Source organism: Sciurus carolinensis, chromosome 11, assembly GCF_902686445.1.
Source record: "Sciurus carolinensis chromosome 11, mSciCar1.2, whole genome shotgun sequence".
NCBI lineage: Eukaryota > Metazoa > Chordata > Mammalia > Rodentia > Sciuridae > Sciurus > Sciurus carolinensis.
This window is the reverse complement of record NC_062223.1, coordinates 71072753-71099654: the sequence shown is the minus strand read 5'-3', so window position 1 is coordinate 71099654 and position 26902 is coordinate 71072753. Positions and strand designations below refer to the sequence as shown.

The following is a 26902-nucleotide window of genomic DNA, read 5'->3' as shown; positions in this document are numbered from 1 at the left end:
AATTTTGCCTTTGCCCTTTTTTGGGCAAAGACTATTAATGTATTTTATAAGAGGTTTAGGATCAATCAGATAAATCGATTTCCTTTTAAATTATAGGTTTTTAGAGAAATGAAAGTCCCAACAAAATCTGATGGAAAGATTCTTGTTGTATATCACCTGAAAATCCTATAGCTTTGTGCTGGATAGAGTGGCCTAGATGGGACTTAGAGGTCTCTTGTGGAGAGGATTTGTGTGTGGTTTATACATGGAGAAAAGGAAGCAAGGAAACAATAAGTGACCTAAAATACATATGTTGACAGAAACTATTAGCACTCTCTGCAAATCCATAAATGCTCCTACATTACTCAGCTTCCCCCACAGTTTATTTAGAGCCATAAGACCACTTGCTCACCAGTGAAAATGTGAGCAAAATACCTAATCATTTCAACACTAAGGCAAATAATAATTGCTGTGTCTCACCCTTCTCTCTTTTCCTGCTTTGACAACTGCAAAAAAAATTCATGTTGACATTACAGCACCACAAGATGGAAGGATTCCAAATTCCTGACCCACTAAATGAAGAATAAATCCTATTGATGCACACCACATTTTAAATGAAGTAGGAAAGCATTTGGTTTTGCTAATTTAGTGAAATTTTATGATTTGTTGCTGTACCACAGCCTAAGCTATCCTTTATAATACAAACACATTTATTTTAGATACTTATGAGAATACAACAGGAGATATTCAGAAACAATTAAACATATTCTGTGGCTCTCAAAAGAAAAGACTAAGTTGGAGATAAAAACCTGGAAGTTATAATTTATAGAATATAAAACCATGCAACTGACTGATTAGGGAAAACACTATAAGTATATAAGATTTAGAATCATGGACTGTTAGCTTGCTTCATCTTTGTAACACCTGGAGATTTATGTGGCGTATCATTTTTTCTATTACCCATAAGATCTTATAACTTGTTCTTTGCTCACGTAGTCAGCTCAGACACTCAGTTCTCCATGGATAGTGCCTGTGTTTGTGTCATTTGGCCCATTTATCAGATGGGTAAGGGGATTTTTAAAATATATAATAAAGGTTAAAGTTCCTTACATATAAAATATAATCAATATCAACCTTAAACTTTTTCAACACCTTAGTTTACTTTTACTTTTATTGCCTAATTTTATTGGTACAACAGACTTTTACTATTGATGACAATGGTGTTGGAAAGGGTGATGATCATGACACAGTCCCAGAAGGTATGAAAAAGAAGGCAGAGGAGCCTCTGGAAACATTGGAAATTACATGAATGTCAAATCTAAGACATCTTTCTCAAGGTAACAAACTTCAAGTCAGAGTTATAGCTAACACTGAGATTTCATGTAATGCTTGGCAATGTTTCAAGTAGTTTACATATTTAACGTAATCCACACAAAAATCTTAAGAGTGTAGGCATGCATAGTTCAATTTTACAGATCAGGACTAAATTGCCAAAATATGCCAATCCCCCATTATTGAAAATCGGAAAGTAAACGAGCCAGGATTTGAATACAGATATATTTTATTCCAAAGACTATTTGCTTTCTTCTACAAAATGTTACTGTATCTAAACTTGGGTACTTGTTGGAAAGTTGTCTTTACTCCTACTGATGAAAGAAAACCTTGAAGGAACAATGAGCTAACTCATTTCCCCACAATAGATAACATGTGAGCCATACAGTCCCGGATTTGCTTGGTCTTCGCTCCATGGATTATGGGGTTAAGCATAGGAGGAACTAACACATAGAGATTTGCCAGAAGAATGTGAACATGGTGGGGGATATTCTTGCCAAAGCAGTGGGTAAGGAAACTGAAAAATGATGGGATAAGGAAGAGGAGAATAACTCCAAAGTGAGAACCACAGGTACTGAAAGCCTTGTGCCCGGCATCCTAGGAAGGAAGTTTAAACAAAGCTTGGAGGATCAAAGTATAGAAAACACCAATGACCAAAACATCTACCAAAACGGATGCCATTGGCACTGAAAAACCATACCAAATATTAACAGTGATGTCAGCACAGGCCAATCGGGCTATTCCCATGTGTTCACAGTATGAGTGAGGAATAATATTAGTTCGACAGTAGGGCATCCTCTTCAGTAGGAATATTATAGGAAAAATGGTCCCGATGCTCCGTCCCCAGATGGCCAGTGTCATTTTTCCAACTGCCATAGGAGTTAAGATGGCTGTATATCTCAAAGGAGTACAAATGGCCACATAGCAATCAAATGCCATAGCCAGTAGGATTCCTGATTCAGCCACAAAGGCAACATGGATGAAAAACAGTTGAGTAAGACAGGCATCAAAGACTATCTCCCCAGTATGGAACCAAAAGATAGCCAGGGACTTGGGCACAGTGGTGGTGGACAGCAGGAGGTCAGTGCCAGCCAGCATGGATAGGAAGACATACATAGGTTCGTGGAGGGTCCATTCACTCAGGACAATAAGAATGAGGGCTCCATTTCCCAAGATTGCAGCAATGTACATGAGACAGAAGGAGATTGACAGCCAGGTGTGGTATTGCTCCCGTCCCGGAATGCCAAGGAGGATGAACACAGTGGGCTGGAAGACAGTGTGATTAGCAGTAATCATGCCTGTTTTTGAAGTCTGTCTACAAAGACTAAAGAAATTAAGAGTCAGCAGACAGAGCCAATTATGAGTTCCACTGAAAGTTGAACATTAGATCATGGAATGTCTCAACTTAGAGTACATAATGTTATGCTTTCACTTCCTACATTATCATTGCAAACATAAATATAAACACAGGTTTTGGGTCACACATCAGCCATGCTTAGAACCCACACCAATGTCTATGTTCTCACATACTCAGTCTTTAATCATTAACATGCTCTATTGCAGCAGCATCCTAAAACAATCTGGGTTCCCTATCTCCAAGCTTCTCCTCAACCCTTTACACTCAATCAGCTCTGTTGCAATCTGGGTGGTAACCTCTCAAAAAAACTTATTATGATTTCTCTTACCTACTTAAATAATGATTTAATGACTTATAAGATAAAAATCTAAACTTCTCAAGCATGCAAAACCTTTCTCAATTCCACCATTAACTCTCTTTTTTCAGTTTCAGTCAGCTTCAAGCACATGGACAAAGCTAAACCGGACTGCTAACTATTCTCTACACAAAACCTGAATTTTCCAATTTCCATTAATTTTCTGAAGATTTTGTTTTCATCTGAAACATATTTTTGAAACTTTGGAATTTGCTAAAATTCTGACTTTCAATTTGCAGTTTAAATATTTATCATCAAGGAAGTTTTCTTTGGGCTCAAATCCTAGGCTTATGACTTTTACAACTGACAAAAGGCAAGATTTTTGCATCTCAGAAATTTAATCTGATCTGTGATACTGAATTATTTATATTTATCTTGGAAGAATTAAATCAGATACTTTGGTTTTTTTGTGGTTTTTTTTTTTTTGGGAGGGGGGAGCAGGAAACGAGGGATTGAACCCAGGAGTGCTTAACTACTAAGTCACATCCCAGCCCTTTTTTTATATTTTGTTTAAAGACAGCATCTCACTGAGTTGCTTAGGGCCTTACTAAGTTTCTGAGGCTGGCTTTGAACTCACAATCCTCCTGCCTTAGCTTCCCAAGTCACTGAGATTACAGGTGTATACCACGGTGCCCAGCTAAATCAGACACTTTCTACAAACTGCCTACTATAGTGCACTGGCATAGAAACAGTAAATTAATACCAGCTATTGCTATTGAATGAATTGGTACATTTTTAAAAGATTATAGAAATGAATATAAATATATTTGGAACTTAAAATGTGATAAGGTAGCACCTCAGTTTAGTGAGGTGGAGACTTATTCATTGGGATATTGGATTTTTTTAATAAAAGAATAAAAATTATTTGCCACCTCATTATCTGAACAAATAGAAATTCCAGATAAATTAAATATGTACATTTAAAATATAAAATCAAAAAATATTAAAATTAAAATGAAAGTTTTAAGAGAAAACATGGAAAAATATATGGGAAGTTGGAAAGATCTTCTAAGTAAGAGGAATAAATTTCATAGAAAATAGCAATTGATTGATGCAATTATGTAAAAATGTAGTTAAGGTTAAGTAACAATTCTAGAAGAAACATTATACAAAACAAATAGTAGATAAAAGTTTAAAATCCTTAATACTGAAAGTTAATGTAAATAAATAAGGAAAAATTGGAAAATGTGCAAGAACTAAAAATAGGTAAGTCACACTACAAGAAAAACAGATGGTCAATACATATGTGAATAGATATTCAATCTTACAAAATTTAAAGTAATAAAAAACAGAATCGTTAAAATACCATAGTTCTGATCAAACTATGAGAGGAAAACAATTAACCCCCAGCACTGCTGGCAAATACATTTAGGAAAGTAATTTGACAATAAGCTTTTAAATTTTCAATTGTACAAATCTTTGAATTCAGTAATTTCCCTTCAGGCAAATAGCTACTGAAATTATAGTGTGACAACATATATCTACAAATAAATTATGGTATGTGTATTATACTAGAATGTTTTCCTTCCATTATATAAAAAAGAACTATCAACTATGGTATGAAGTTTAAAAAGAAATTAAAGATTACAATGTATAAGTTAATTCCCTTTTCTGTCTGTGTAGCAGGATACTTTATATTGTAGTAACAGAAAATACAATACATTTTGGTTTTAGCACAAAGAGGAAGGTCTTTGCTTCTATAACTGAAAAGAAATTGTTTCTAGTATCAAGTTACTAAAAGATTCAATACATCATTAGAGCATCATTTCTTTGTAACCAACCCTCCAGGTATTGACTCTCCTAGGACCAGAATTAAGGTGAGATAAGTGAAGTACTTACCTTGGGTGCAAAATTTAAGTGGGAACAAAAACACTCAAGATAAATAAAATTTTAATAAAATGTTTTTAAATGAAGGTTAATATGAAAAATCCATCTATCCCACTCCTTGGCCTATACCCAAAGGACTTAAAATCAGCATACTACAGAGATACAGCCACATCAATGTTCATTGCTGCTCAATTCACCATAGCCAGATTGTGGAACCAACCTAGATGCCCTTCAGTTGATGAATGGATAAAGAAACTGTGGCATATTTATACAATGGAATATTACTCCGCAATGAAGAATGATAAAATTATGGCATTTGTAGGCAAATGGTCGAAATTGGAGAATATCATGCTAAGTGAGATAAGCCAATCTCAAAAAACTAAAGGACGAATGATCTCGCTGATAAGCGAATGAGGACATATAATGGGGGGTGGGAGGGGCTAGCATTAGGTTAGGGTTAGGTTTAGAGTTAGGCTAAGGAGAGCGGCAAGAATGAAGGAAAGAAGGACTGTGTAGAGGGAAAAGAGGGGTGGGAGGGGTGGGGGGAGGGGAAAAATAAAATAAACATCATTACCCTATGTAAATGTAAAAAAATTAAAAAAGAAAAAAAGAAAAAATAATAAAAAAAAAAGAAAAATCCATGATGAACAAAATATCAAAATTTTAAACAAAGAATATGACAGCATGATATTGGACCATATTTGGAGCTGGAGGTAAAAAGATGGAGCTCCTATACATATGCTTTTATGAATTTTAATAGCTAACTTTTTTCTGTAACTTTATTTAAAATATTATTTATTCATTTGATCTATTAAAGATAGTAAAATTAGGTTCTAATTTTGTGTAAATAAAATATTTCCATTTAAACTGAAGTTGTGAATTTGAATTTGCCTACTTTTTAATATTTCAATATTTTAAACTACTTTAATGTTCTGGAAAATCATTAACTGAAGTCCCAACCATTCATAGCAGAAATGTCTGCAGCAGTTCAAGATGTCAAAAATGTGTACTTGCACTACAATACACTATCCAGAGGACATGAGAAGATCTCATCTAAATCAAGTTTATTGGGTCTGTTCCAGTAAAACTTAAAAATACAAGGAACTAAACATTCACCTCCTGCTCAGGAATTTAGCCTGGTTGAAGAGAAAGTTCTTCTTCAGTGTGTGAACAAATCTACACACATACTCCAAAGTGAAATGGGATAGTATTTGTACCCTGTCCTAAGAATCCCTTGGGTGGGGAGACAACTTCTTCCACACTGTTCTGTAGAGAATATCTGGTTTAATTAGAGCAGACCCCAGCAGAAACAGTCTCCAAAGATCACTGACTCAGGAACCAGAGAAGGCAGGACATCTAATTATGTCCTTCCTGAAGTACTCTGTACATATTACATCTGCTAATGACTCCGTATCTCTGAATAACATATGGACACAGTGCATTTGAGTTGCTGCTAGTTAATATGTAGATGATTATAGCCTGTAGTCTACAAGACCTCAGGGTAAATAGAGAAATATTTCTCTATTTTCTCCACAGAGAAATAGAACAAATAGTAGATCAGAAGAAGCTAAGTGGGGTTGGGAGGAGGATGTGCATATTTGCAAGTGGTTTTCAGTCATAAAATTAGATAATATTTAAAAATGAAAGGTCCAGAGGTCAATAACCTCACCAACATTTCAATCCGTAAGCATTCATATTTAACCTATGCTAAATACTGGAAACATAATGATGAGTATGACATATATATTTATAGGATTTAAGTTCTGTTCTTCATAAACAGAATAATTAATATTTGATTGGGACCATAAATGTTATTACTGTAGAGTCACAAAGGATAAGATGATTGAGGGGACTGGTATAGACTTCAAAAAAGAACTGACATCAGTATTCTATCATTTGCTAGATGTGTAATTTTGATTATTTATCCTCTCTCAGCCTCTGGTACCCCTGCATCTTAACCAGAGATAATAACTATCTATTGAGATCATATGAGAATTAGATGAGATAGTGCAACAGAGTTCTTAACATGGCTCCCAGTATGGCCTGACCTCTTAATAAGCAGCTGTTATTAGAATTATGATTATCATTAACATTATTAGATTATATATTAATGTATTACTACACAGTGATGTGTTTTAAAATAGAGATGGAAGAGTGAGTCAGAATCAGATTGTTAATTAATATATTTTTTTTCAGTAATACTGTAATTTTCAAACTCTAGCTACTGGAACTTAGGTTGTATTAGAGATATAAATTGGTATGCTATCAGCAAAAACTTATGAAATGAAAATGGAAACAGATATCTACAGTGACAGAAACAAACTTCTCTTGAGCAGCCATGTGAATGACCCACAGAATGTCAGCATTTCCTATACTTATTTGACCATGGAACTTTTTCATAAAACATCTTTCACATCTGATAACTACTTCTATACAATATTCTGCAGAAAACATTCTATAAGTAATGAAGAATCCTCCAAAATATTTGACAGAAAGAAACTTGGCATGCTCTACTTTTGACAATGCTTAATTTAGAGTCACTTTATAATTTAGGTTAAATTATTAAAGATTAAAAACATTGAAACCAATTAAGAAATTAATGTAATATCTGAAGTAAAATATGATAGAGGCCATAAATAACTGGTAGAGGCAGTGTTAAAAAGAAGATTAACAGTATCAATAACCTAGCATTAACAAAAAATTTCTTATGTACTATAAGCTAAGGATTATGTTAAGAGATATTTATATACAGTTTATTTCATTTAATCTTCTCAACAACACAATTAAGGCACCTTGTAAGGTATCCATTCTGGAGACGAAAGTTTTTACATAAATTTCACAAGTTTACACAACCAAAACACAATGGGAACAGACTTGAATCGTGATGACTCTAAATACCACCCACAGAACTATTTAGTGTTACCATCAAAAGCAGTAACAACCAATAACTTATTGAGCAGCAGGCCTGAGAAGAACAGGTTGAGAAAGACTCTAGGGTTCCCAGTTCAGGCAAGTTGATGAGATCATCATAATCTAGTTCATAATAAAAGGAACACAGGAAGAAAAGTTGGCTTCAGTGGGAGTTCTGTGTGCTGAAGGAGATAACCAGTTAATATGTGAATTTATGTGTCTAAAATTCAAAAAAAAGAGTTCTATACTAGAGATAAAGAGATGTATGACTCATTAGTAGGGGTGGTGACTGAAGGAATGAATATGCATGACCCATTATAGGAAAGTCTGAAAGAATGAGGGTCAAGACGGTGAACCCCAAGAGAGTATTCCAGTTTTGCTAACCTGGTCAAGAACTCTGTGCTATGATTCCTAATGCTGTGACTGGTCAAAAGCCAAGTAAAAGAGAAAATTAAGAGCACCCTTCTTCCTCTTGCTTTGTCTATTCCCTGGTTTCTATGTTATAGCAATAGTGTGAAAAGTAAGTACTGCAGATCAAGAACTGACTTGCTAAACTGCTTTGAGGAGACCTGGTTTACTAATCACAGGTTTTGTAGATTAATTCAGCTGATCGTTTCAATGCATCATAGAGATTCATGTTTGAGTTCAGGGAGGTAATTTTACTACTCTCATTCATTTTTCAAACATTATTATCATGCAGGTATTTTTAATGTATTAAGGGTACAGATTAGAACAATATACATGCTTTCAATTTCAAGTTTACAGTCAAGTAAGGATACAAATAAATGAACAAACTATTACAATTCATTGTACACACTTAGAGATTTGTAGAAGATGTACTAGACATGCAAAGCTAGGAAACTTAGCTTTCTTGGAGAAATTAGAAAAGACTTCTCAGGGAAGGTAATTCTTAAACTAAAACTTGAAGAATGAGATGGAATTTTCCAGATGGCTGAAGGATATGCCTGGCTGCTTTTAAAAACACCTGCCATTGTATAAGTGGGTGGAAATCTATTTCCTTCTGTAGGAAGAATCAATGCACATTTTGGAATTTTAAAAAACTGGAACCTCTTCAGATGTTAAATATGTTATTCATTTGTTTAAAACACAACTTCATGTAATGAATGTTCAGTTCCCTCTGCTTTGAGAGTATACCTAGTCTATTGAAGACACCAAATGTTCATATTAGAGGTATATATACTTAATTATCATTTCTGGGTTGTAGGGAGGAAGGTATGAAGCAGGTAAAAACAAAAATCAGGGAAAGGAGACAAAGAGGAAGAGTTAGATGAGAAAAAAATGGAAAGTGAAGGGAGGAGAGAGATTAAGTAGAAGGATAAATAAGTGGGAAGAGAAAGCAGTCTAAGTCCAGGAAATCTCTACATTTCATACCTAGTTTCCTAGAAGAAGCTGGGCATGAAGATTCATGGGGATCCATCAGCCTAAAGAGGAGGCACAGAACCAAGTCTTGATGTCAAAGAACCAGTGAATTACACTCTCCCTAATCTGCTTAGTCTTCACACCGTAGACAATAGGGTTGAGCATTGGTGGCACCACTACATAAAGATTGGCCAGCAGGATATGGACATGTCGTGGAATGTTATGGCCAAAGCGGTGGGTCAATAAGGTAAAGAATGATGGGACATAAAACATGAGGATGACACAGAGGTGAGACCCACAAGTGCTGAGGGCCTTGTGCCGAGCATCCTGGGAGGGCAAACGAAACACTGCTCGAAGGATCAGTGAGTAAGACACAGAAATGAGAATAACATCCAAGATGACCATGACAATGGGCACTGAGAAGCCATACCAGATGTTAACAGTGATGTCAGCACAGGCTAAGCGGGCCACTCCAATATGCTCACAGTAGGAATGAGGGATGATATTCGTTTGACAGAAGGGTAGTCGCTTCAGCAAGAAGATCACTGGGAAGATGATGCAGAAGCTCCGAGTGACAATGGCCACAGCAATCCTTCCTACAACAGGCCATGTTAGCACTGTTGTATATCTCAGAGGGGCACAGATGGCCACAAAGCGGTCAAAGGCCATGGCTAACAGGATGGCCGACTCCCCCACAAACATCGTGTGGACAAAGAAGACTTGGGTGACACAGGCATCAAATGTAATGTCATGAGCATGGAGCCAAAAGATGGCTAGGGCCTTGGGCACAGTAGTAGTAGATAGCAGGATATCTGTGATGCCCAACATAGACAGGAAGAAATACATGGGCTCATGAAGATTTCGTTCTGTGATGATGACCGCTATCAGCATGCTGTTCCCCAGGACTGCAGTGATATACATGAGGCAAAGGGGTACTGACAACCAAATATGATAAACCTCCAACCCAGGGATGCCAAGTAAGACAAAAACTCCAGGATGGAAGATAGTAAAGTTGGTGTAGGTCATGATAAACATTACAGTTCTTCCTATAGCAGCTTATGCATCTGCTGAAAGTGACAGAAACAGAAAGCATCCCTGAGTATGTGCAGAGATTATAAGACAGCATGGTTTTCTCAGCTGCTTGCTGTACTCTTTAGAAAGTTCTCCTAGAGAATACTCACTGGTATAGAAATGACTTCTAACCCTTGGTACTTCATTTCCTTATAGAGCTTCTGTGGCAAAATGTTTCAAGAAACAATAAAGGTTGCACTTTCCTTCTATGATCATGCCCCATGATTTTGGCCCCATTCTATCTTTTTTGTTTTCTATAATTCATTTTACCCTTTCCACTTTATTAGTTGACCCCTACCCATTTTATACTTGTCCCTTTCCCCAAAATTTTACTCTTTCTGTGTTTATCTGAATTTCCCTCCATCTCTATGTATTTATCCAAATTTTAATGCTAAAATATCTCGACATACCACTTTATAAAATTTTCATAACAATTGATCTCCTTCCTGAAGACCTATTAGCTAAACTAAATTTTAACTTGATTATATTTAATCATATTGAGTTTATCTGGCTATTACCTTGAACAACTCATAGAACATTTGTACTTGTGGTTCCCTATGTATGGAAATGGAGTGCCAAGTGAAAATCCAGGAGAAATCTAAGGGATATATTTATCTGTTCTGCCTGAGATTCACATCTTCCCTAAAGGCAGCTAGCAGTGGAGCAGCCAGGAAAACCAAGAGGGCCAATTTTCATGATACCCCTCCTGAACTTCTCATTATCCTTCCCAGACAGTTCTATTTGTGACTCTTTCCCATAGAAGACCCAAACCTCCCTAGGGAAACAATTCTGAGTAAAGTGAATCAATACATTCAGCTCCCCGGTCTTCCATTGGTTCCACTAATACAGTCCTCCTTCCCATCCAATTTCTTCCCTAACCCTCAGAAAGAATCAGGTTTCCCTGCTACTAAAAAGTGTTAATCATAGAGCCCTTCTTGTCTTAGCTTTCCAACCATGTAATAATTGTTTCTTTCAGAAGCTAACTACCTTTCAAGTTATTAGGCTACAGAAAGGATTAGTTATTAGAAATCTAGAAGGAAACATGAAGAAAGAGGGCATAGGGAGAGTCTTGAAAGAATCAGGTGTAGCAAGGTATCAATAAATACTACCTGTTTCCTCTCATAAAAGTGTTCAGAGAGTCCCAGGGAAGAAGTCATATGAAGGAATGAAATCCTCAATCTCTAAGTCCATCCTCCAGCTTCTATGCATATGTACCAGAATATAACTTGCTGTGGGGAGGGAATAATGGTACCTCAGGTGGATACAAGGAAAGGAGCAGGGCCAGATTACAATAAGTAAAGATCCCCACATCAAGTTAATAATTTGACATCCCTCACGCCAGTATATTTTAAATATTTGTTTCACTTTTACCCAGAAGATAGGCTGAGCTTTCCTGAGATATGCACAGAGAAGTATCACTTGTAACATTACTCTGTCCCTATTTTAAAGTGTTAGTTTCAAATTTATATAAACAAGATCTCTACCTGAAAACAAGTTCAGTTTCCTTAGAAGGAAATTAATTGGACATTTGCTTTCCCAGTATTGCTCCCAACCCCACTAGTTATTAACATATCCTTTCTCAATAAAATAGTAAACTACCTGATATAGTCCTCATAAAAACAATTCCTGGCCTCTGCTTACAACTCTAATGATGTCACATCACCCCCGTAGCGAGAGGCACTATATACCCAAAGCAGCATGTGAGAGAGGCAGTGAGTCTTGGATACCGTTAACGAAGTTCTGAAAAGAAGCTTACTACCTATGGAGAGAAACTTCATTTCATTCAGTGGCTTCTGGGGGCTCCATCTCAGTCATGCTGCTTCTCTACCTACACCCCAAAAGGGTCTAGGAAGAAGTCAGGGATGAGAAAAAGGAAACACACAGGCACAAATAAGCACACCCACAGGTTCACAGAAAGTACTTCCCAAAGCTCTAAGAGAAATTCCAACAGAGAAAAAAAGAGTCAGAATGGTAGAGAAAAGGCCAAGAGCCATAGTGAATGGGAAAGAACACAGTATGGTAGGTGAGAACATTAAGTTCTGGAGTCAATCTTGCTCAGTTCATTTCCCTGTTCATTCTTGACTAGTTAGAAAGGGCAGGTCACTTTATTTCGGCATGCCTCCTTTCTTTCTTCATTTATAAAATGTGGACGATAATAAATTTCATGAGGTAATTGTGAGGATTAAATAAGTCAAATCCATTTAAGGTTATTGTTTATTATTATTATTAAACTGGCCATCATCTTATTGTATTTTTTCCAGTAGGCAAAACACCTCAATAACTATTTAGCCACATTAAAGTCCTATTCTTCACTCAAATATGATCAAAGAAAACTCCCTTCCCAGGAGGAAAGAGGAAGAAAAGGAATAGAAAAAGTACCCAAAGAGAAAAAAGGAGCCCAGTACCAGATCTCTCAGATGGACCTGGTGTCTTCAACTCAGACCCAAGACCATTGTAGGGAGCACTAGGCAAGTCCTCCAGTGATGGACTTAGCTTGGCTCATAATTACCTAATGGACTTCCTTTAAGTGCTCTAAAAAACACCCGTCTGTCTCAGGAGTAGAAAAGAGAAATTATCTCTATCATTTACAGAAGTCCAAGGAACATCATGGAGGGACAGGAATAGCTTCAGCTCTACAACCAAGTAGAGTGCAAACTAACGAGTAGATTCAGTCTAAGCTGAGGAAAAATGGAGCCAATTCCTGCAGCCCCTGACTAGACTTTGCTGTCCCTTTTTCTCCCCAGAGTCTTCTTTTCTCCCTGTGAAGACTATCCAGCTCTATTTTTGGGTAATACTCATATTCTCTTTAAGGAGTTATATAAAGGCTTTTTAAGTCCTCACACAACCCTAATTTGGAAGACTCTTTATTAATATTCTCTATTAACAATAATAATATATTAAATCATACCTACAGATCACATCAGATATAACTGGTAGTAAATATAAAGAAGTTGAGCTGCTTTTTTGCCTATTTTCATTACCTAGTCATCTGTTTATACAAGTATTAATTTCACTCTGCCATTTCCTTGCACATGTGTTTCAGATCTCAAGAATTTTTCACCACTCAAGTTATTTACAATGCATAGGCTTTACACACTGAGGCCATGTACCTAATGGACAAAACGGCTGCCCACCCACCTCTGGGCATAAAGATGGTCTCTGTCAGCAGCATAATAGATGGCAGGATTTGTTGTTACGTCATAAGAAATTTGTTTCTTTTTTAACATTTTCATTAATACACATTAATTGCACATATTTTTTAAACTCTCAATGGGGTTCAATGTTAATTTACATGCATGCACATAATGTTACAATAAAATTTATAAGTGGCTTACCTTTTACTATATGAAGAATATTCATATTTATGTCTTAATGACCTCACTTTTGCTCACAGACACTTAAAATCATCATGTAAAATCTTTTCATAATCTAAAGCATTTTATTAGTGTTATCTATGTTGCAGAGACACTGAGATTCCTGTTATCCCCTTAATAGTGACTCAGGTCTTTTTTTTACTATTTATTTTTAATTAGCAAATAAACATTTTGTATACTTAAGGTATACAACATATGTTGATAAATGTATAGTACACTGGTATGGCTAAATAAAGCTAACTAATGTGTATTGGTTCAGATGCTTATTTTTTTGTGGTAAGAACACTTAAAATCTACTCACAGAAATTTTAAGTATGGAATATATTGTATGAACTATAGTCACCATGATGTACAATGGATCTCTTGAATTTATTTCTGCTGCTAAATGAAATATTTCATGTTTTGATTGACATCTCTCCAAACCCCTAGACTGGACCCCGCCTCCAGTAATCACCATGACTCATGATTTTAATGAATCAATGCCTCAAGAAAAATGCCAACCTGCACATTTCTTTTTTACTCCCAATAAACATTTTAGGGGTTATGTTCAAATTGAGAAATCAAATGGTAGGGTGTTATGTATAAACATCATCCACTATAATTCATGCACAACCTCTCCCTCACCCAATGTCTTATCTGTTCTGCAAAATGAGGAGAAAAAATCAGAATGAGGAAAATCTTTCAGGTTTAGAAGTACTAACCACTGATTATCAAGAAAAAGTTCCTCAAGAGTGCTCCTCACTTTGTGACTGAAATGTTCCTAGTACTAAGCAAAGTCTAGCACTTTACAGATATTTTTAAAATATTTGATCAAATAAACCATGGAATTAGGAAGTTAATATTTCTCAGGTAACTCTCATTGCTTCACTAAAAACAAGATAGTGATCAAATTCTGAGCTATTTTGTGAATCATCCCCACTGATATTCCCCTTCCCTGGTACAGTCTGATTCTGATGGGTCTGTAAACTGCCCTCAAACCTGCAACCAAGAATTCTTTCCCCCACTTCTCCAGGTGCTTTTCCCAGTACCTCTCTACATTTCCATTTCTATTTCTACCACTGACAACCTAGTTCCTCTGGTATCTCTCTCAATACCCACACTCTCTACCCCATGGTCTGTTATGCTGTAATCCTTCTCTCATTCTTTGACCCCTTTCTCCCACATATCCATTTCCTCTGTCCTAGGCTCGGGCTCTTTCCTTTACATATGCTATTAAATACACACAAACAAACATATCCCTACCCCTTTTCTCTCTCTCTCCCACCAACCTCTTTGACCACCAATGCTCTGAAACTCACCTACTACATTACAGTTTCAGCTGATGGACTGTGAAAGTGGTAAAGAAGAGCTATTTTTTTTTTTTTTTGCTCATTATAAGAGAGTAGAAATTATATGAAAAGAGAAGGTTGGTGACTAATCAAATTGGCATGAGGGGATCTCAATGCTCCTAGTCCTGTACAGAACACTTATATCTAGAGACTGAGAAGCCATCAGCTTCCTTCCTCTAGAGGCAAAAGTTTGTGTCACCCCTGGGATCATTAAGCATATAGTCAGTGAACCACATGAGAAATGAAAACCCTTCCACTAGTGCCAAGAGGGAGCACTAATTCTAGGGATAATTAGTAGCCCTGGACAAAATGCACATAAAATTATTTGAAGATGCAATGTAAGAGCAATAACAAAAATCCCTGTAATAAAATAATAACAACCAACATTCATTAAGGCCTTACTATGTCCCCTTTACTGCAGTAAGTTTTTAACATAAATTATCTAATTTAATTCCCAGAACACAATGCAAAAAATGCACTGTTATATTCATTTTGCACATGGGAAAGGAGAGGCCTAGAGACACTACAGCTGATAAAGAAACATGTTAAGATAACTATATCAGTGTTCAGGATCAGCCCTGAATCACTGATTAAAGGATCTGAGAAATAATTTTGAAGAAATTCTGGAGGGTCAATAACTCAAGGAATCAAATCAAAACCACAGTGAGATACCAACTCTTGCCCATCAGCATGACTGTTATCAAAAAATTATAACCAAGAGAGTTCTAGACAGTGGGAACAACTGGTACAAAGGTACTGAGGTGAGGTACTAGAAGCATTTAGGGACACAATAAGACTACAAGGTAGAAACTATACTGCTAGATGAGAAGACACACAAACAACATGAAAACACAAGGGACCAAAGCCCTCAAAAAAACCAAGATAGTCCAACAATAGAATCCATAAACAACACAGTAGAAGAACTATCAGAGAAGGAGTTTAGAAAATATATAGTCAGGCTGATCTTCAAAATAAAGAATGGTATCAGAGAGAAAATACAGGAAGTGAAAGAACACTTCAAAAAAGAAGCAGAGATTATTAAAAGGAATCAAGCAGAAATCCTCAAAATGCAGGAAACAATAAACCAGATTAAAAATTTCAATGGAAAGTATCACCAACAGACAGACTAGACCACTTAGAATACAGAAATTCAAACAATGAAGACAAAATATATACTCTTGAAAATAAAGTCAACTGAACAGAAAAGATGGTAGGAAACCATGAACAGAACTTCCATGAAATATGGGAAAACATGAAAAGACCAAATTTAAGATTTATCGGACTAGACAAAGGCGCGGAGATACAAACTAAAGGAATGCACAATCTTTTCAATGACATAATGTCAGAAAACTTTCCAAATCTAAAGAATGAAATGAAAAATCAACTACAAAAGTCTTACAGGACCCCAAATGTACAAAATTACAGCAGACCTACACCAAGGCACATTATAATGAGAATGACTACCATACAAAATAATAGAATTCTAAAGACTGTAAGAGAAAAAAAATCAAATTACACATACGGGCAAATCAATTCAGATTTTAGTTGATTTCTCAACCCAGACCCTCAATGCAAGAAGGTCCTGGAATAACATATATCAAGTTCTGAAAGAAAATGAATACCAACCCAGAATTTTATATCCAGCAAAATTAAGCTTCAGATTTAAAGATGAAATAAAACCTTCCATGATAAACAAAAGTTAAAAGAATTCACAACTACTAAGTCTGCACTACAGAACATTCTCAGCAAAATATTCCATGAGGAGGAAATGAAAAAATAAAATAAAATAAAATAAAATAAAACCAATTAAAACCAGCCAAAGGAGGAACTACACTAAAGGAAAGATCAATCAAAGGAGAAACTAGGACTGGGGAGTTAGCTTAGTTGGTAGAGTACTTGCCTTGCAAGCACAAGGCCCTGGGTTCAATCCTCAGCACCTAAAAAAAAAAAAAAAAATCCAAAAATATGCTATCTTCAAGAGACTACCTCCTAGCAAAAGATATGGACTGTGTAAACAAGCAGGGGTTTCTATCCTCATATCAGACAAAGTGGACTTCAAACCAAAGTTAGTCAGAAGGAATAAAGGAGGAAAATTCATACATCAACAAGATATAACAATCATAAATATATATGCCAAAGGAGGAACTACATTATCTATGTACATCGATCAAACCCTTCTCAATTTCAAGAATCAAATAGCACACAACACAATAATGCTGGATAACTTCAACTTGCCTCTCTCACCACTGGATAGATCTGCCAAACAAAGGAACTATAGAACTAAATAATACAATCAATGGTTTAGACTTAACGGATATATAGAGAGAGTATTTCATTCATCATCAAACAAATACACTTTCTTCTCAGGAGCACATGGATCCTTCTCTAAAAGAGACCACATGTTATGACACAAAGCAACTCTCAGCAAATACAAAGAAATAGAAATACTACCCTGAATTATATCAGATCATAATGGAATAAAACTAGAAATCAATGATAAAATAAAAATAGAAGCTATTCCAACACCTGGAGAAAAAATAGCATGCTATTGAATGACAAATGAATAGAAGAAGAAATCAGGGAGGAAATAAAAAGTACTTAGAAGTAAATAAGAATACCAATAAAACATATCAAAATCTCTGGGACACTGTGAAAGCAATACTAAGAGGAAAATTCATGGCATTGAGCTCATACATTAAAAGAATAAAAAGTCAACAAATAAATGACCTAATATTACATCTCAAAGCCCTAGAAAAAGAACAAATCAACACCAAAAACAGTAGAAGACAGGAAATAATTAAAATCAGAGATGAAATCAATGAAATTGCAAGATGCAGAATTCTGAAGATGGATGGTAGGGCTATTTCCACAATAATATGAATGTACTTAGTGTCTTTGAGCTGTACAATCAAAAATATTTAAGAGGTTGAATTCAATAATATATTTTATCACATAAAAACTGGGGCAAAAACACAAAATTTATCTTTTATGAGTACTTAAGTAAAGTACTCTAACATTGTTGGAAAGAGAATAATTCTTCCTAACACATTTTGTAAGTTTTGGAACAAAGAAATAGCTAGGAAGACAATACAAGAAAAAAAGAGGGAGACAAATGGGTATCAACCAGGAAATTCCAAGAGAAATAACTACGTAAGTCTACAAAAGCCTTCAATACAAATGTTATAGTAGCCTTATTCATAAGTAGCAAAAAACTTGAAATAAATCAAGTATTTATCAACAGATTGATTAAACAAATTGTGATATTTTCATACAATTTAATGTTATTCAGCAATTAAAATGGAGAAACTACTAAAATATGCAGTCATGCAAACTAGACTCAAGATTTCTGTATTGAACGAAAGAATCCAGATACAAAACACTATATACTGCATGACTGCATTTATATTAGGATCTATAAACAGACAAAAACTAGCATATAGTAGAAGCAATCAGAATAGTAATTGCCTTTGGAACGGGAGGAAGTAGAGGGAATTTCTTTTGTGAAAATATTCTTTATACTGAGAGGAGTGTTAGGTTACAAGAGTGTCTGCATTTGTCAAAAGGAGAAAATTTTTGAGCATCAGAAAGAAGTAAACAGCAATGGAAGAAGCAGAATTATGAGTAAAATTCTTCTCATGGAGTTTTGTATCATATGCAATGATTAAAACAAAAGTCATAACTGTAAGCACAAAAGGACAGAAGGTAGCCCTTAACAGATTCAGAGAAGCCTTTATTACTTCACAGATTCGGGCTCCATTCAGGTCCACTTTCTGGATGGGAAAATGGCCATCAGTTACAGAGGGAATTTTGGTTTTACAGGGTACAAGGATGTAATCACTGGGAGCTGTGTACACGTAGTTTTGACAGTCAGGGACTAGTTGAACAATTTAAAACTTGAATTTTGGAAGGTAGGTGTAAAAAGTTGAAACTCACTTTTGTCTGGGGAGATAAGAGTCCAGATCCCAGGGATGAGTACTCAAATCCTGCCCATTGGTATTTGCTGTGTTTCATTAGTTTAGGACTAATAAGCCATGGGGGAAGGTCATGGTTTATAGCCCAGCATTCAGTGTCCGCCCCTTTCCCCCAGGGTCCATTGTTCCTTGGTTAGTTTCCCCTCCCTCCATTTTTCTTTGGAGAGTTGTCTTTTAGGAATATTATTTTCCATAACCCTTCAATAACGTCATCTGATATTCAACATGATACCATTTAAAAGTGGAAAGAGTAAAGGAACATAAATAAGTTTTCCACTAAAAGTTGTAAAATGTTGATACCAACAGACCATAATGAGTGACATGTATATTTTAATTCACAGAACGATCTCTAAGAAAACTACGCAAGTCAAAGCACTCAAAGCACTATAAATAAAACAAGATGGAATCCTAATAGATTTCAAGTTACCCACAGAGAGGCAAGAAAAACAAACAGAAAGAAGACATAGGAAAAACAGAGAGAAAACAAACAAAATGGTAAACAAACTCTAACCCATTAATAATTACCCTCATTGTGAATTATCTAAATATGCCAATTAAAAAAATAGATATTGGCCTCCTCAAATTATTCCATGAAATAGAAAAGGAGTGAACACTGCCAAATTCATCCTATGAAGTCTGCATCATCCTGATACCAAAACCAGACAGAGATACATCATGGAAATAAAACTGCAGACCAATATCCCTCGTAACAGATGTAAAAATTCTTAATAAAATATTGGCAAACCACATTCAAACACACATTAAGAAGATAATGCACCATCATCCAGTGGGTCTCATTGAGAGAGGCAAGGATGGTTCAATATACACAAATCAATAAATGTAATTTGTCACATAGAGTTAAGGACAAGAATCACGTGGTTATCTCATTAGATGCAGAAAAAGCATTAGATAAAGTCCACCACTCATTCATATTTAAAACACTAGAGAAACTAGGGATAGAAGGAACTTACCTCAAAATTATAAAGACTATATATGACAAACCCAAGACCAATTTATACTGAATGGAGAAAAAATGAAAACAATTCCTCTACAAACAGGAACAAAACAAGGATGCCTACTCTCACCACTCCTATTCAATATAGCCTTTGAAAACCGTAGCCAGAGCAATCAGACAAGAGAATAAAATTAAAGGGATACAAATAGGAAAGGAAGTCAAATAATACCTATTTGCTGATGACATGATTATATATTTAGAAGGACCAATAAACACCACCAAAAGACTTTAGATCTGATAAACAAATTTAGCAAAGTAGCAGAATACAAGATCAATATACATAAATCAATCACTTTCCTATATTCTAATAATGAATATGCTGAAAAAGAAATTAGAAAAACTATCCCATTCACAATAACATAAAAAAAACTTGGAAATAAATGTAATCAAGAGGTAGAAGACCTCTACAATGAAAACTATAGAACCCTAATGAGGACCTTAGAAGATGGAAAGACTTCCTATGTTCTTGGATAGAGAATTAATACTGTCAAATTGGTCATACTACCAAAAGCGTTATACAGATTCAATGTAACCCCCATAAAAATACCAGTGACATTCTTCACAGAACAAGAAAAACAGTTCCAAAATTCATTTGAAAAAATAGGACACCCAGAATAGTCAAAGCAATCCTGACCAAGAACTGCCATGCAGAACCTCAAATTATACTACAGAGCTGTACTAACAAAAACTGCATGATCTCAGCACCAAAATAATCATAAAGACAAATGGAATAGAATAGAAGAGCCAGAGACGAACCCACATACTTACTTCTATCCCATACTTGACATAAAGATGCCAAAAATACATGTTGGACAAAAGATAGCTTTTTTTAACAAGCGGTGCTGGAAAAACTGGATATCCATATGTAGAAGAACAAAACCTGATCACTATATCTCACCCTGCACAAAAGTCAATTCAAATGGATCAAACACCTAGGAATTAGACCAGAAACTCTAAAACTGCTGGAAGAAAATATTGGCCTACCATATTCTAACATTCTAACATATTGGCACAAGTACCAACTTCCTTAGCAAGACTCCTAAAGTACAAGAAATAAAACCAAGAATCAGTAAGTGGGACAGCATCATATTAAAAACTTAGGCACAGCAAAGGAAACAATTAATAGCATGAGCCTACAGAAAGGGAGATCTTTGCCACCTGCTCCTCAGATATGGTATCAATATCTAGAATACATAAATAACTCATAAAACAAAACCAAACAAAATAATCCAGTTAATAAATGGGTAAAAGAACTAAACAGACACTTCTCAAAAGAAGAAATACAAATGGCCAAAAAATAAATGAAAACATGTTCAACATCTCTAGCAATCAGAGAATGAAAATCAAAACTAAATTGAGATTTCTTCTCACTATACTCATAAGGGTAATTATCAAGAAAAAAACCAACAATAAATGTCAGCAATAATATGGAGGAAAAGGTATATTGTTGGTGGGACTGCAAATTAGTACCACCACTCTGGAAAGCTGTATGGAGACTCCTCAAAAAACTAGGAATGAAACCACCATATGACCCAGTTATCCTATTCCTTAGTCTAAATGTAGAAGATCTAAAATCAGCATACTGTAGGGACACAGTCACATCAATGTTTATAGCAATGCAATACACAATAGCCAAGCTATGGAACCAGCCTAGGTGCTCATAAATATATTTATGAATTTTTTTAAATGTGGCATATATACACAATGGAATTTTACTTAGCCATGAAGACAGATGAAATTATGGTATTTGCCAGTAAATGGATAGAAATAGAGAACATCATGCTAAGTGAAATAAATCAGAACCAAAAGGACATGGGTCATATATTTTCTCTCATATGCAGAAGCTAAACCAAAATAAGGGGGGAAAAGGAAAAGGAGAGGGGAGAAATCAAAGAAAATAGAAATGGAGATCAGTGGAGTAGAGGAAGGAGATTGAGGAGGAGGGAGGAAGAATGAAAAGGGGGAAGAACCGTGGAATGAATTTCATCAAACTGTCATATGTGCATATATGGATATACCACAATGAATTTCACTTTTATGTTTGCCAATTATGCTCTAACTAAAAAAACAACTACAAATAAATGGAAAAAAGATCAGAGGAAAGGGAGCAGGAAGAGGGACAGGGAAAGAAAGGGGAAGTACTGGGAACTGAATCAGCACATAAGCATTATTCTATGCTTATATAATTATATCAAAATGAACCCCAATATTATGTATAACAATAATGAATTAATAAAAAGAAAGAAGAAAACAGAGACTGTTAATGTAGGCCAAATAATTTTTAAAAAAGATTCAACTAAATTTTTTTATGAGACCCAATCATGTGCTGTTTACACTCCTCAGTTTATACCCAAAGGACCTAAAATCAGCATATTATAGTGATGCCGCCACAACAGTGTTTATAGGAGCTCAATTCACAATAGTTAAACTATGGAACCAACCTATATACCCTTCAACAGATGAATGGATAAGGAAAATGTAGTATGTATACACAATGGAATATTACTCAACCCTAAAGAAGACTATAATATGGCATTTTCAGGTAAATGGGTGGAGTTGGAGAATATGATGTTAAGTGAAATAAGCCAATCCTAAAAAACCAAAGGTCAAATGTTCTCTGATATGTGGACGCCGATTGATAATGGGGGCAGGGGGTGCTAGGGAAGAATGGAGGATCTTTGGATTGTGCACAGGGGACTGAAGAGGGGCATGAGGTATAGGAAGGTAGTGGAAAGAGGGAGACATTATTACCCTATATACATGTATGATTGCATAACTGCTATGACTCTGCATTGCATACAGCCAGAGGAATGAGAAGTTGTGCTCCATTTTTGTACAATGTGTCAAAATGTATTCTGTTGTCATTTATAACTAATTAAAACAAACAAAAAATTAATTTCGAATTAAATGACATACATGTGTTGAAAATAAAAGGATGGGAAAATATAATACACAAATGCTTATCCATTAAAAATAGGAAAGACTATATTAATTTAAGATAAAGTAAACTTCAGAGCAAAGGAAATTAAGCTGCAAAGTGACAAAATTATCAGTTCACCAAGAAGACATGTAGGCCGCCCAGGTCTACCCCACCTGTGTGGACCTCCAGCACAACCACACGTGCCTGCAGACCTCTCTGCAAGAATTCAGCAAGGCACTGAAGTGATGCCAACAAGTGGTGATGCCTCTGCCCATCATCATGGATTATCCCTCTCCCAGATGCCACCATCTTTAGTTTGGGCAGCTCCCATCCTGGGGCACCACATTATCAAGTACCATTCATGCATCATGAACACTGGAAGGTTTGAGTAGTATATTACGGTTTTGTTATAGATTTTTATTATTATTATTTCTATCTCTTTCTATTTTTTTTTATTTTTCTCAATCTATTTTCCTCTTATCTATCTGTTTCCTTGGAGTATCTTTATCCCTTTTCTCATGCTAACAACCAACTTCTTTTAATTTTGCTTTCACTCTTCCTATAATCTATTACCTCTATATACTCACTTCTTATCTCATTAACATTACATCCTACACCCCTCCCCACCATCTTTGTCCACCATTAGAAATTGTACACCTTATTGCAAACCTATTGTTTACGCTGCAGATAATAATCGTACCCATCATCTCTGTTTATTATGACAATACTGTTAATGTTTTAATAGGGGTTATTTGCTTTAAGCCTGCATATTGTTTGTATTGTATACTGCTAATATCATTCTCCCCCTTAATGGTGAGGTATTGGAAACCTGCAGGGACACTATAAACCTATGGGGGGGGGATTGTAATTACTCAGATCTGCACTGCTAGAAGGGAAGATACATGAATAGCATGAAAAAGCAAGGGAAGAAAGCACCCCAAACAAACCAAGATGCTATATATTAATAGAATCCATTGACAGCATGGTAGGAAAAATGTCAGAAAGGGAGTTCAGAATGAATTAAAATGAAACACGAGTAAAGGATGATAAAAGAGAGCAAATACAGACAATGAATGATCACCCTAATAAACAGTTAAAAGAGCAAATACAGGAAGCAAAAGATCATTGCAATAAAGAACTAGAGATTCTATACAAGCAACAACAGGTGTTGGCGAGGATGTGGGGAGAAAGGTACACTCATACATTGCTGGTGGGGCTGCAAATTAGTGCAGCCACTCTGGAAAGCAGTGTGGAGACTCCTTAGAAAACTTGGAATGGAACAACCATTTGACCCACCTTTCCCACTCCTTGGCCTATACCCAAAGGACTTAAAATCAGCATACTACAGAGATACAGCCACATCAATATTCATAGCTGCTCAGTTCACAATAGTCAGATTGTGGAACCAACCCAGATGTCCTTCAATTGATGAATGGATAAAGAAACTGTGATATATATATATATATATATATATATATATATCACATATATATATATATATATATATATATCACATTGTGTATATATATATATATATATACATATATATATATATATATATATATATATATACACAATGGAATATTACTCAGCCATAAAGAATGATAAAATTATGGCATTTGCAGGCAAATGGATGAAATTGGAGAATATCATGCTAAGTGAGATAAGCCAATCTCAAAAAACCAAAGGACGAATGATATCACTAATAAGTGGATGATGACACATAATGGGGGGTGGGAGGGGTTAGTGTTAGGGTTAGAGTTAGGGTTAGGGAGGGGGGCAAGAATGGAGGAAGGAAGGACTGTATAGAGGGAAAAGAGGGGTGGGAGGGGTGGGGGGAAGGGAAAAAATAACAGAATGAATCAAACAACATTACCCTATGTAAATTTATGATTACACAAATGGTATGCCTTTACGCCATGTACAAACAGAGAAGCAACATGTGTCCCATTTGTTTACAATAAAAAAAAATAGAGATTCTAAAAAAAAAAAACCAGAAATTCTTGAAATGAAGGAAATAATAAACCAAATTAAAAATTCATTAGAAAGCATCACCAAAAGATTAGATCACTTGGAAGACAGAATCTCAGACAATGAAGACAAAAAATTTAATCTTGAAAATAAAGTTGACCACACAAACAAGATGGTAAGAAATCAACGGAACCTCCAGGAATTATGGGATAACATGAAAAGACCAAATTTAAGAATTATTGGGATTGAGGAAGGCACAGAGATACAAACCAAAGGAATGAACAATCTATTCAATGAAATAATTATCAGAAAATTTTCCAAACCTGAAAAATGAAATGGAAAATCAACTACAAGAGGCTTACAGGACACCAAATGCACAAAATTACAACAAAGCCACACCAAGGCACATTATAATGAAAATGCCCAACATACTATATAAAGATAGAATTTTAAAGACTACAAGAGAAAAATATCAGATTACATATAGGGAAAAAACAATATGGATATTAGCAGATTTCTCAGCCCAGGCCCTAAAAGCTAAAAGGGCCTAGAACAACATATTTCAAGCTCTGAAAGAACATGATGTCAACCAAAAATCTTATACCCAACAAAACTAACCTTCAGATTTGATGATGAAATAAAATTCTTCCATGGAAAACAACTTACAAATAGAAAGTCTGCACTACAGAAAGTTCTCAGTAAAATATTCCATGAGAAGGAAATGAAAAACAATGAAAGTCAGGAAAGGGAGGAACTACACTAAAGGAAAAGGCAATGAAAGGAGAAACCAAGTCAAGTTAAAAACCAAACCTAGGCCAAAATGACTGGGAATACAAATCATATCTCAATAATAACCATGAATATTAATGACCTAAACTCATTAATCAAAAGACCTAGACAGGCAGATTGGATTTTAAAAGAAAGACTAAACAATATGCTGTCTTCAAGAGACTCACCTCCTAAGAAAAGACATCCACAGACTGAAGGTGAAAGACTGGGAAAAATCATATCACTCACATGAACTGTCTTAACAAGCCAGGGTTTCCATCCTCATATCAGATAAAGAGGACTTCAAGTCAAAGTTAGACAGAAGGGATAAAGAAGGATATTTCAAACTGCTTAAGGGAACCATAAATCAACAAGACATAAAATATCATAAATATTTATGCCCCAAACAATGGAACACTTAAGTACATCAAAAAAATTTTTTTTCTCAATTTCAGGAATGAAACAGACCACAAAACAATGATACTGGGTGACTTTAACACAACTATCTCACCACTAGACAGATCTTCCAAACAAAAACTGAACAAAAAAACCTTAGAACTCAATAACACAATCAATAATTTAGACTTAACAGACATATATCGAATATTCCATCCATAAATGAGTGAATACACTTTCTTCTCAGCAGCTCAAGGATCCTTCTCCAAAATACACCATATGTTATACCACAAAGCTACTCTTAGCAAAAACAAAAAAATTGAGATTACCTTGAATTCTGTCAGATCATAATGGAATGAAATTAGAAATCAAAGATAAAATAAAAAATAGAAACTACTCCAACAACTGGAGACTAAAAATATACTATTGAAAGATGCATGGATAGCAGAAGACATCAGGGAGGAGATAAAAAAATTATTAGAGGTAAATGAGAACACTGATACAACAGATCAAAATCTCTGGGACATTATGAAAGCAGTACTAAGAAAATTCATTGCATGGACAGCATTCAATAAAAGAATAAAAAGTTAACAAATAAATGACCTAACATTACATCTCAAAACCCTAGGAAAAGAAAAACAGAACAATACCAAAAGTAGTATAAAACAGGAAATAATTAAAATCAGAACTGAAATCAATTAAATTGAAACAAAGAAACAATTCAATAAATTGATGAAACAAAAAGTTGGTTCTTTGAATAAATAAACAAAATTGGTAAACCTTTAGCCACACTTACAAAACTCAAATTACTAAAATTCATGATGAAAAGGAAATATCTCAACAGACACTACTGCAATACAAAACATAATTAGAAGCTATTTTGAAACTCTATACTCCAACAGAATAGAAAATCTTAAAGACATTGACAGATTTCTAGAGTCATATAAT

The 26902-nt window shown here is 35.2% G+C and overlaps 1 protein-coding gene and 1 pseudogene across 1 annotated transcript; both read right to left on the bottom strand.

The window, feature by feature from the left end:
• Positions 1 to 1662: 1662 nt before the first annotated feature.
• On the bottom strand, positions 1663 to 2607 carry LOC124959520 (olfactory receptor 52B2-like; annotated as a pseudogene).
• A 6590-nt stretch (positions 2608 to 9197) lies between these two features.
• On the bottom strand, positions 9198 to 10166 carry LOC124959993 (olfactory receptor 52B2). The gene has a single exon (XM_047518509.1). It carries the CDS (start codon positions 10164 to 10166, stop codon positions 9198 to 9200), a length of 969 nt encoding a protein of 322 aa, XP_047374465.1.
• Positions 10167 to 26902: the final 16736 nt, after the last annotated feature.

What these genes read in the sequence shown, in the direction of transcription:
- LOC124959993 (XM_047518509.1), bottom strand. Translation starts at nt 10,166, where the DNA reads ATGACCTACACCAACTTTACTATCTTCCATCCTGGAGTTTTTGTCTTA.